The sequence below is a fragment of the Arvicola amphibius genome, chromosome 9 (assembly GCF_903992535.2).
Source record: "Arvicola amphibius chromosome 9, mArvAmp1.2, whole genome shotgun sequence".
Classification (NCBI taxonomy): Eukaryota; Metazoa; Chordata; class Mammalia; order Rodentia; family Cricetidae; genus Arvicola; species Arvicola amphibius.
The window spans coordinates 64,054,315-64,066,503 of NC_052055.2; the positions used below are offsets into that span (position 1 = coordinate 64,054,315).

Below are 12,189 nucleotides of genomic sequence, written 5' to 3' on the forward strand. Positions count from 1 at the left end.
AGAGATCAGACCTTTGTCAGTTGCAGGGTTGGTGAAGATCTTTTCCGAGTCAGTAGGCTGCCTTTGTGTCTTAGTGACAGTGTCCTTTGCTTTACAGAAGCTGCTCAGCTTCAGGAGGTCCCATTTATTCAATGTTGCCCTTAATGTCTGTGCAGCAGGGGTTATACGTAGGAAACGGTCTCCTGTGCCCATTTGTTGTAGAGTACTTCCCACTTTCTCCTCTATCAAGCTCAGTGTGTTCAGATGAATATTGAGGTCTTTAATCCATTTGGACTTGAGTTTTGTGCATGGTGATAGGCATGGATCTACTTTCATTCTTCTACAGGTTGACATCCAGTTATGCCAGCACCATTTGTTGAAGATGCCCTCTTTCTTCCATTGTGTACTTTTGGCTCCTTTATCAAAAATCAGGTGTTCATAGGTTTGTGGTTTAAGATCCACTATATAATCGTCTTCTATACGATTCCATTGGTCGACTTCTCTGTTTTTATGCCAATACCAAGCTGTTTTCAATACTGTAGCTCTGTAATAGAATTTGAAGTCAAGGATGGTAATGCCTCCAGAAGTACCTTTATTGTATAAGATTGTTTTGGCTATCCTGTGTTTCTTGTTTTTCCATATAAAGTTGATTATTGTCCTCTCAATATCTGTGAAGAATTTTGATGGGACCTCGATGGGGATTGCATTGAATCTATAGATTGCTTTTGGTAGAATTGCCATTTTTACTACGTTGATCCTCCCAATCCATGAGCAAGGGAGATCCTTCCATTTTCTGGTATCCTCTTCAATTTCTTTGTTCAAAGACTTAAATTTCTTGTCAAATAAATCCTTCACTTCCTTGGTTAGAGTTACTCCCAGATATCTTATGCTATTTGTGGCTATTGTGAAAGGTGATACTTCTCTGATTTCCCTCTCTGCTTCCTTATCCTTTGTGTATAGGAGGGCGACTGATTTTTTGGAGTTGATCTTGTATCCTGCCACATTACTGAAGGAGTTTATCAGCTGTAGGAATTCTTTGGGGGAGTTTTTGGGGTCGCTTAATGTACACTATCATATCATCTGCAAATAACGAAAGTTTAACTTCTTCCTCTCCAAATCGAATGCCCTTGATTCCCTTATGTTGTCTTATTGCTATTGCTAGACCTTCAAGCACTATATTGAAGAGATAAGGAGAGAGTGGACAGCCTTGTCGTGTTCCTGAATTTAGTGGGATGGCCTTGAGTTTCTCTCCATTTAATTTGATGTTAGCTGTCGGTTTGCTGTTAATAGCCTTTATTATATTTAGGAATGACCCTTGTATCCCTAATCTCTCCAAGACCTTTATAATAAAGGGGTGTTGAATTTTGTCAAATGCTTTTTCAGCATCTAATGAGATGATCATATGGTTCTTTTCGTTCAGTTTATTTATATGATGGCTTACATTGATAGATTTTCATATGTTGAACCAGCCCTGCATCTCTGGGATGAAGCCTACTTGATCGTAGTGGATAATTTTTCTAATGTGTTCTTGGATTCGGTTTGCCAGTATTTTATTGAGAATTTTTGCGTCAATGTTCATGAGTGAGATTGGCCTGTAATTCTCTTTCTTGGTTGAGTCTTTGTGTGGTTTAGGTATCAGGGTAATTGTAGCTTCATAGAAGGAATTTGGTAATGACTGTTCTGTTTCTATATTATGAAATACCTTAAGGAGTATAGGTATTAGGTTTTCTTGGAAGTTCTGGTAGAATTCTGCCTTGAACCCATCATGGTCCTGGGCTCTTTTGGTAGGGAGGTTTCTGATAACAGTTTCCTAATTCTTTGCATGACTAACAGGACTATTTAGAGCATTTACCTTGTCCTGGTTTAACTTTGGTATATGGTACTTACCTAAAAAAGTGTCCATTTCTTTTACATTTTCCAATTTTGTGGCATACAGGCTTTTGTAGTAAGATCTAATGATTCTCTGAATTTCCTCTGTGTCTGTGGTTATGTCCCCCTTTTCATTTCTGATCTTATTAATTTGCGTGTTCTCTCTCTGCCGTTTGATTAGTTTGGCTAGGTGTTTGTCAATCTTGTTGATTGTCTCTAAGAACCAGCTTTTTGTTTCATTGATTCTTTGGATTGTTTTCTGTGTTTCTATTTTGTTGATTTCTGCCCTCAGTTTGACAATTTCCAGTCTTCTACTCCTCCTAGGTGAGTCTGCTTCTTTTTTTCCAGAGCTTTCAGGTGTGCTGTTAAGTCTCCAATGAGTGCTTTCTCCGTTTTCTTTAAGTGGGCACTTAGTGCTATGAACTTTCTTCCTCTTAGCACTGCTTTCATTGTGTCCCATAGGTTTCAGTATGTTGTGTCTTTGTTTTCATTAAATTCAAGAAAGACTTTAATTTCTTTCTTTATTTCTTCCTTGACCCAGGTGTGGGTCAGTAGTTGACTGTTCAGTTTCCATGAGTTTGTGGGCTTTCTGGGGATAGCATTGTTGTTGAATTCTAATTTTAATCCATGGTGATCCGATAAGACACAGGTGGTTACTAATATTTTTTTGTAACTGTGGAAGCTTGCTTTGTTACCAAGTATATGGTCAGTTTTCAAAAATGTTCCATGAGCCGCAGAGAAGAAGATATATTCTTTCCTATTTGGGTGGAATGTTCTATAGATGTCTGTTAAGTCCATTTGGTTCATTACCTCCATTAAGTCTTTCAATTCTCTGTTAGGTTTCTGTCTGCTTGACCTGTCCATTGGTGAGAGAGGAGTGTTGAAGTCTCCTACTATTAGTGTGTGTAGTTTGATGGCTGCCTTGAGTTCTAGAAGTGTTTCTTTTACATAAGTGGGAGCTTTTATATTAGGGGTATAGATATTCAGGATTGAGACATCATTCTGAAGGATTTTTCCTGTTATGAGTATAAAGTGTCCCTTTCCATCTCTTCTGATTGATTTTAGTTTGAAGTCAACTTTGTTGGAAATTAGTATGGCCACACCAGCTTGTTTCTTAGGTCCATTTGCTTGATAAACCTTTTCCCAACCCTTTACTCTGAGTAGGTGTCTGTCTTTGTGGTTGAGGTGTGTTTCTTGTAAACAGCAGAATGTTGGATCCTGTTTTCGTATCCAGTCTCTTAGCCTGTTCCTTTTTATAGGTGAATTGAGTCCATTGATATTGAGTGATATTAATGACCAGTGGTTGTTAACTCCGGTCATTTTTTTTGTAGTAGAGTTTGTGTGTTTCCCTTCTTCTAGTTGTGCTGGTGAAGGGTCGCTAGATGCCTGAGTTATTGTGGGCGTTGTTGGACTCCTTGGTTTGTGATTGCCCTTCTATTACTTTCTGCAAGGCTGGATTTGTGGCTACGTATTGTTTAAATCTGTTTTTGTCCTGGAATATCTTGTTTTCTCTATTGATGGTGAATGCTAGCTTTGCCTGGTATAGTAGTCTGGGCTTGCATCCATGTTCCCTTAGTGTCTGTAGCACATCTATCCAAGCCCTTCTGGTTTTCATGGTTTCCAGTGAGAAGTCAGGTGTAATTCTGATAGGTTTCCCTTTGTATGTTACTTGACCTTTTTCCTTTGCAGTTCTTAATATCTGTTCTTTATTCTGTATGTTTTGTGTTTTGATTATTATATGGCGTGGGGATGCTTTCTTTTGATCCAGTCTATTTGGTGTTCTGTAGGCTTCTTGTAGCTTCATAGGAATATCCTTCTTTAGGTTGGGGAAATTTTCTTCTATAATTTTGTTTAATATATTTTCTGAGCCTTTGAGTTGTAATTCTTCTCCTTCTTCTACCCCAATTATTCTTAGGTTTGGTCTTTTCATGGTGTCCCAGATTTCCTGGATGTTTTGTGTTAAGAATTTGTTGGATTTGTTTTGTTCTTTAATCTGTGAGTTTATTTCCTCTATAGTATCTTCAGAGTCTGGGATTCTTTCTTCCATCTCTTGTATTCGGTTGGAAATACTTGTCTCTGAAGTTTCTGTTCATTTACTCAGAATTTCCATTTCCAGTCTTCCCTCGGATTGTGTTTTCCTCATTACCTCCATTTCATTTTTCAGGTCTTGTACTGTTTCCCTTACCTGTTTGATTGCTTTTTCTTGTTTTTCTTGTTTTTCTTGGGTATCTTTGAGAGATTTATTTATTTCATCTACCTTTTTGTTTGTCATCTCCATTTCTTTATGGCAGTTTTTTACCTCCTGTTTAAGGTCCTCTATTATTTTCATAAAGTACTGTTTAAGGTCGATTTCTTCTATTTCTTCTGGAGTAGGGTGTTCAGTTCTTGCTGTTTCGGGATGACTGGATTCTGGTGATGTCATGTTGCCTTCCGGGTTGTTGGAGGAGTTCTTGCATTGGTGCCTGCCCATCTCTTCCTTCAAATGGAGCTAGGAGAGACTTGGTGACTTGTTCCAATCCTTGCTCTGACTGAATCTGGGTGGATCTCCTCAGTGCCAGAGCAGGAGCTATTCCTTGCAGCACAATCTGAAGGAGCCCGCACTCCCTTGCTGGGTTCCTCAGACCTGCCTGGAGGGCAGCCTCTCCCCCCCTCTGGTTAGGTGGCCTTGGTACATGGTCAGGACACTTGAATACACTAGGGAATGCCGTCCAGATGGGCCTCCACAGCTCTGAATCAGGGATTCTTTGTAGCTGAGGGAAGCCTCCCAGATGTGTCTTCCGGTTTTAAGATCTGGTGTCTTTGCTCCCAGATGTGTCTTCTGGTACGAATATCTGGTGTCTTTGCTCCCAGATGAGTCTTCTGGTGCTAGTATCCGGTGTCTTTGTTCCCAGATGTGTCTTCTTGTCCTCCTAGATGTGTCTTCTAGTCCTCCCAGATGTGTCTTCTGGTCCTAATATCCAGTGTCTTTGCTGGCCAGGCAGTTCTGGAGAGGCCCTACCTTGCCATAGGCAGGCTATTGAAATAAAGAAACTCTGGCTCACTGGTTGCACTCCCTACCCAGTCCCAGGTCCCTGCTTGGGTCGAGCTGGAGATGTTATGAACCCGAGGAGGGGAGGAAGAAGGGATGGTTTTTCTGGGTGCAAGCTGCATGGGTTCAGAAGATGGAGGCAGTAGCCAGTGAGACTAGCCCCAGCCGGAAGACTAGAGAGTGTAGCCGGTCAGGGAGTGGCTATGATCCATCTCCCAGGCTGCTGCCGAGGGGGCAGGAAGTCACTCACCTCCCAGATGTGTTTTCTGGTTCAAATATCCAGTGTCTTTGCTGGCCAGGGAGTTCCGGAGAAGGCATACCTTGCTGTAGGCAGGCTAATGAAACAAAGAAGCTCCTGCCTGCAGGTTGCACTCCCTGTGCAGTCCCAGAGCCCTGCTTGGGCTAAGCTGGAGATGTTATGATCCCGAAGAGGGGAGGTAGAAGGGACGGTTTTTCTGTGTGCAAGTTGGGTGGGGTTGGAAGATGGAGGCAGTAGCTAGTGAGACTAGCCCCACCCGGAAGACTAGAAAATGTAGCCGGTCAGGAAGTGGCTGTGATCTGTCTCCCACATTAAACCAAATTTGACTGCCAGTCTTGGCCACCTCTGGAACACAGCTTCTGTGTGCTGACTCTGAGAAAACACTTCCCAGATTTTCCTCCCCCTCCTCCTCCTCCTCCTCCTCCTCCTCCTCCTCCTCCTCCTCCTCCTCCTCCTCTTCCTCCTCCTCCTCCTCCTCCTCCTCCTCCTCCTCCTCCTTCTCCTCGTCTTCTTCCTCTTCTTCTTCTTCTTCTTCTTCTTCTTCTTCTTCTTCTTCTTCTTCTTCTTCTCCTTCTGTCAATATTTATTGACAACATTACAAAAGAAACTAACACTGAAAGCTGCCATTTAACAGGAACAGATATATTAGTGTAGTTTTCTTCCTGGAGAGGGCGTGCATTCAACTCATCAGACCTAAGATAGAACAAATACTAGACTGTCAACAGCTCACTAAAGACTGTACTTCACCTATTAATAGGAAAAAGTTGCTAAAGGCAAAACGAGACATTTACAAATTTTTTTTGATGCTAAGTTCACAGAAGTAGGCAAAACAAGCTATAATTACAAGAACTTCAGACACAGGATATAGATGTAACATGACTATTTAAATCTTTTCCATCAGCCATAATCTGCTCTATCTTCCACTCACTTGTGCTACAATTACATGCTTACTGCTTCCTCCACTCTACTTGTGCTACGATTACATGCTTGCTGCTTCTACACTACAGAGTCAACAGTTATCACCAACAATGCTAAACAGTTAGACCCGGACAAGACTTTGTGTGTTTCTGCTCCACTCAAGCTAAGCTGCTCTAAGCCAGGATTAAGAACACCTGTTGATTTTAGCCCCTGTACCATTTTCTCTTGTGTCATACAAAGTTAAGTCCTTACGTTGCACTTGCAATGTTCTTGCTACTGTCTTTTACTGAGACATTAACTTGTGAAAACTGCAAAAAACAATGAAATTGTACTTCTGATTCTGAGCCTGCAGTCTTATTCCTGCTTAGACACACTACACTCGAGTGTACTCTGTAGTGCATCCCACCAGCACAGAGACCCTTTTCCTTGTTCTCTGCTCCTTTGCCCTGAAGGCACTTCTGGATAGCATAATACGTGTGCTTTGGCTGCCTGGACAGTCAGGACACCTATGGCCATTGGGACTTCTCACTCCTCTCCTCTTTCTTTTCTATGGCTACTGCCACTTTCCTGCTTTCTGTCCACTGGGGAATATCCAGGCTTGATTTTGTCATCAGGTGGACAGAGTTGATTTCGGCTTCGAGCTCCCAATTGGTACAGCTGCATTGCTGGACGATCCTTGTTCCTTATGTGATCTCTCTTAACCACTTCTTCTTTCTTTTCAGCTTTTTCTGAGGTGCATATTGATTCTGTATTCTCACTCTTCTTCCTTTTATCTTGAAGTGCTTCTTTTTCTCTCTTCAGTTCCTCTTCCTTTCGTTTGAAAGCCTTCTCTTCTCATAGTGCTCCTTCTGCTTCTGCCTCCGGCATTCTTCTTTTTACCGCTTCATCCTCTCTCATAATCCCAATCCCTGTCCCTGTAATCTCTGGCATTCTCATCATCAGGCCTTTTTGGTTCTTCATCCTTCCGTTCGACATCAGAATGGGGGGCAGAGTACAGCTTTGCCCACTGGTTCTTTCTTCGTTCAGATTCTCTTTGCCCATTTTCTTGGCTTTGTCTCTTTAACCAAGGTCTTTTTCATCTCCCTTTTCTGGTTTCTTGAGCAGCTTAATCTTTGGTTCATCCTTTGTGTTTTTGCTTTCTGGAACTCTATCTTCTTTAGCTTTTTGTTTCTCCTCTTCTTTCCATTTTCTTCTCTCTTCTTCTCATCACCTTTTCCTTTCTATTTCTTGTCTCCTCCTTTCCTCCCTCCTTTCTTCTCTCATTTGCTACTTGTTCTTCAGAAATCTCAAAAGTTGGGTTGTCTTTTTAGCTATTAATCTTCAATTTTTGGCTTTTATTTATTTCCTCCCGCAATTTCTCTGGAGTAGATGTCATTTTTTTCATTGTCTGTGGTGTACCTCTCCAAAAATTTTCTGTACTCTGGATCATCATCAATAGTCCCAACTTTTGCATCTCTTTCCTTAATCTTCTCTTTTGCAGCTTTTTGAAAAGGTGCAAATTCTACTATAGCATGATATTCCTGACCTTTGTTGTCGAGGAATACAAAGTCACGACATCGGTCCCTGAATAAAATAATGCCTTCTTGGTTTTTAAAGTTGATATATGCTCTGGCATACATATGAGGAGATAGACTAGTATCATTGGAAAAAACACTCAAAATGATCATACTCAGGCATAGGTTGAAGATGTTCCTGAAGTCGCTCCTTGGTCAAAGTGGGAGGTAATCTTCAAATTACCACCTTGCTTAAAGCTTCTTCCTTCTCCCTGTTGCGATCTTGCTTATCTTCCCCTTTGGCGCCTTCAGCAGTAGCTTCAGTGCTGCGCCTGTGGCATCCTGAGGCATTAACAGGATCACTTGCTTCTCCTTAGGCCTGTGATCTTTCTCTTCCTTCATGGGCATGGTTGTAACCAAGAACACCAGCAATACCAGCAGACATGGAGGAAATATGACCATGCTAAACCTCCTGATTCCACAACAGCCTACAGAGCTGTGAGAGAACACAGCTCTGTTGTCTGATGCTGTTTGTGGTAACTTGTTATAGCATCCGTAGGAGAGCAATGCTTGCAGCCAGCTTTCCCAACTCTCAAGGAAGACCTGGCTTTACTCTGCTTTCTGCCATCTTTAGGGAGTATGCAGCTGGGCATCTAACTGCCTACTCTTCTGCCAGTGTTGTTCCTATTGTTAGCAGCCACAAAGGCAAAGTCTCATTCTTTGCTAGGCAAGTCAAACAATTTTTTTCCCTCTTTCTTTTCCTGTGTGCTTGTGTGTGTGGCACATGTGTTAATGTGCAGAGTGCGCATGTATGTGTATGCATATGTGAAGCTCTCAAGGTGGTGTTGATAATGTTTTTTGATCATTCTTTGAGGCCTGTGCTCCCTAACAGTTTTCTTAGTTAGCTTCCTTTAGGGATCCTGGATCCTGTCTCTCCCTTCAGAAACTAGTGTTATAGGCATGTTGACACATTCATTCTGAACACCTGAACTTCAGCTTCAAGTTTGTACAACAAGTTCTTTAACAACTGAGCTAGTTCCCCAGCCCTCAGCTAATGTGTGTTGGCATGTGTGTGTGTGTGTGTGTGTGTGTGTGTGTGTGTGATATAAATGTTTTCTTTTCTTTTCTTTTTTTTAAGAGAGACAAGCTCTGCTTCTGTTTATTGGATTGGCATGTTCCCCTGCTATAACCTCCTGACTAACTAATCATAGTTGCTCCACTGCTCCAGCTTTCTACATTAAAAATGATTTTATTAGCATTTTTTATGTATATGGTGTTTTGCCTATATGTATGCCTGTGTACCATGTGTATGTAGTGTGCACAGAGGGCAGAAGAAGGATTTAGATCCCTGGGAACTGGGGTTACAGACAGTTGTGAGCCCCTGCATGGGTTCTGAGGGGTCCTCTGCAAGAGCAACAAGTGCTCTTAACCTGGAGCCATCTCTCCAGCCATGCTTCCCATATTTCTAAACACTGTGTGGACTGCTTCCTTACTATTGATTCTTAGGTGGAGATAAAAAGGCATAAACATGGTAGGGATGGGAGTGATGCAGCTATACACACACACACACACACACACACACACACACACACACCTGCCTGAAGAGTTCTTTTCTGAGTGAAGTTGCTATTTTTGGCATTGCCACAGAAAAGAATTTCAGGATGATTTCGTATGAGAAGCAGAGTTTGAACTTATTAGCTGAGATTAAAACATTTTTTATAATATTTATTTATTTGTTTATTATGTATACAGTATTCTTCCTGCAGGCCTCATTACAGATGGTTGTGAGCCACCATGTGGTTGCTGGGAATTGAACTCAGGACCTTTGGAAGAGCAGGCAATGCTCTTACCCGCTGAGCCATCTCTCCAGCCCCAGAGATTAAAACATTTTAAACTGTTATGGTTTTTATGTGTATTGTCTGTGGGGTATGTATGTGTGTTTGTACATGTGTAATGTATGCACAAAACTGTCCAAGTGCATGTGGAGGCCAGAGGAAGACATTGTCTAGTATCTTTTCTTGTCGCTCTCCACCTTACTCCCCAGAGGCAGTGTCTTTCTCTGAAACAGAAGCTTACCATTTTTGGCAAACTAGCTGGCCAGAGGGAGCTCATGGGATCTGCCTCCCCACCTGTCACGTGTTCACAGAAGGTACTTATAACCAGACCCAGCTTCTTTATGTGGCTGTTTGGAATCTGAATCCAGATCCTCCTGCTCTCATCCTCTGAGCTGCTTCTGTCGCCCCTAAGAAGATACTTTAACATAAATACAAGTGTGTGTGTGGTGCGGGGAGAGGAGGGAACTTATAGGAAAGGAAGGCAGTACTCACTCAGGTGTGGGTGAAAGAAAGAATCTTGCCTAAATCTCTTTACAATGTTTGTATATGTGACTTGGTGGCTTCTAAAGTTCTGCCTCAAAGGGTTGCTGCGGAACTCTCTCTCTCTTCCTTTTCCTCCAGTAAATGAGGTCAGGGACCCGAGGAGGCATTTGAGTAGGGCAACAGCAGACAAAGTAAAATCATGGGTGGCAAAGAAGCAACTGTGCTTCTCTTTAAACATTTATTTAGTGTGTGTGGGTGTTAGGTGAGCTTGCTCCCAAGACATATTTTTATGTAAACATTTATAGTTTTCTTAGTGACATTCTCTGAACTAAGCACTTGACAACTGGAAAAGGAGTAAGGCCGTATACACGTAGACCTTAAGAGTAGTTCATTATTATTTTACATCCTAAGTGCTATAGGACTAAGGCTGTATATGGGTATACAATTAAGTATGGTTCACTATTATTTTAACATTCTTATTTGAGATATCTTTACATCAAAGGAACTTTGATCCTATGGGGAGCATCTTTCCCTTCACATGTTCCATATTGTAAGCATTGCGGCTCAGATGGAAAGGGATCCTGGCAGTCAGGAGCCATGGAATATTGAGTGTTACGGCCTAGAAGGAAAGTATTTTGACCTGGGCCAGGGAATACTGAGTGTTACAGCTCAGGTGGAAGAGTATTCTGGTGGTTGGGGACCAGTAAATACTGAGTGATATGGCTTGGATTCTGGCACTGGTGAGCCAGGGAATAACATAGGTCACAGTAAGCATAGCAGTTTATTGCTCTGCTCTGGGTAAAGTTTCCCCAATGTAGCAACTCTATCTTGGCAGGGAAGGGCTTCCCCAGAAAAGTTGTTACAATTTGGCTCCAGTGCCTAGGAGTGTAACAGCTCTGCTCTATCAGAGGAAGGTTTCCCCAGCTAAAGTATTACAGCCCTGCTCTGCTCTGTCTCTGCTCCAGGGAAAGAAGGTCTCACCCAAACCTACTTCAAGAGATTTATTGGGAGGGAACAACCCAGGAGAGTGGGTGTCTCAGCCAGGGTGGAAAAAGGGCAGCCTCAAACGGAACCAGGGCTTATATAGGAATTCTTAGGGGCAAAGTTTTTCCAGGGAGAAGATTTTCAGTGTGGGAATAGGTTAGATTTCAGTCCCTTGGGCTCAGATTGGCTAGATCTCTGCTCAGGGATTGGTTTGTTTCCCTGCACAGGGATTGTTTGGTTTTCTGCTTAGTTAATCAAGGGCAGATTTAGCTCTGGTTTCAGGGTCAAACTGTTTTTTATTTTATTTTAGCTTTTTGGCTATAGTTTTGAGGCCAGGGCATATTTCTTTCACTGACTCTGATCTTCCCCTACCCCCATTTACTGTGTTAAGGACAGAACTGCATACATGCTAGGCAACTGTTCTTCCACTAAGCTACATCTCCAGACTGCCAGGTCCAAAAGAACAAGGGACAAATGGTGAACTGAAGTGCCTATTAGCATATGAAAGTGAATTGGGGCCTCTAAGATGACTCGGTACCCACAGCTTCTCTCAGCTCTTCTCACCCATCCCCTACCCTAAACCGTTCCAGATTATGGGCTTCCCTTGCCCCAGCTTTTGATTTTTATATAACCCTGCCATTTTTTTTTTTTTTTTTTTTTTAGTTTCCTTTGCCTGAACTCTTCCTCATTCTCTCTTTCTCTCTCTTTTTCCTCTCATGGACCTGGTCAGTCTGTGGGTCATGTTTAGTTCACTACTTTCTCTCGTTCTTCTGGACTCTTCTAGAAACCTCTGTCTGTACTCTTCCTCATATCTACTATACAAATCTTCCTCTCAACCATACCCCCACTTTCTATACAGATCATGCTGTCTACTATCTTCCAAATGTATTTTTATTACAGATTTTGTGATAGAAGCATCAATACATGGTAATGTTAAGCATGGAATGTCTTCTGAGACTTGTTCATTGAAGGCACAGTGATATTATGATACCTTTTACTGTGTGAATATTTTATAGCTGATGACATTTTAATAATAAAGATGCCTGGCAACTTTCTCATTTTGTAGGAAACGAGGAGCTAAAATTACATCCCAAAGGGTTGATGACTTCAAGGAAAAGTTTCAACACAAACTTGGAAGAGTTTTAGACCCGTGAGTTTGAATTTGAGGCCTCATCAGCTCTCTTGCTTCCATGTTGAGTGGTCCTCTGGTCATCTGGATAGGCTTAATGGCACACATCTGTGATCTTAGTACTGAAAAGTAGAGGCAGGAGGACAGGAGCTTAAGGTCATTTTTACCCATATTATTGAATTGAGGTCAACCATTGAAAACCAGTGTTGGTT

The 12,189-nt window shown here is 41.9% G+C and overlaps 1 protein-coding gene and 1 pseudogene across 1 annotated transcript in view; one reads left to right on the plus strand and one right to left on the minus strand.

Annotated features, from left to right (window-relative positions):
- Efhb (EF-hand domain family member B) overlaps positions 1-12,189 on the plus strand; it is a 78,618-nt gene that overhangs the window by 45,099 nt on the left and 21,330 nt on the right. Inside the window, exons 7-8 of the mRNA XM_042055749.1 lie at positions 8,097-8,273; positions 11,915-11,998. Coding sequence (XP_041911683.1) covers positions 8,097-8,273; positions 11,915-11,998 — 261 coding nt within the window. The remainder of the gene's footprint in view (positions 1-8,096; positions 8,274-11,914; positions 11,999-12,189) is intronic.
- On the minus strand, positions 6,579-7,948 carry LOC119823546 (annotated as a pseudogene).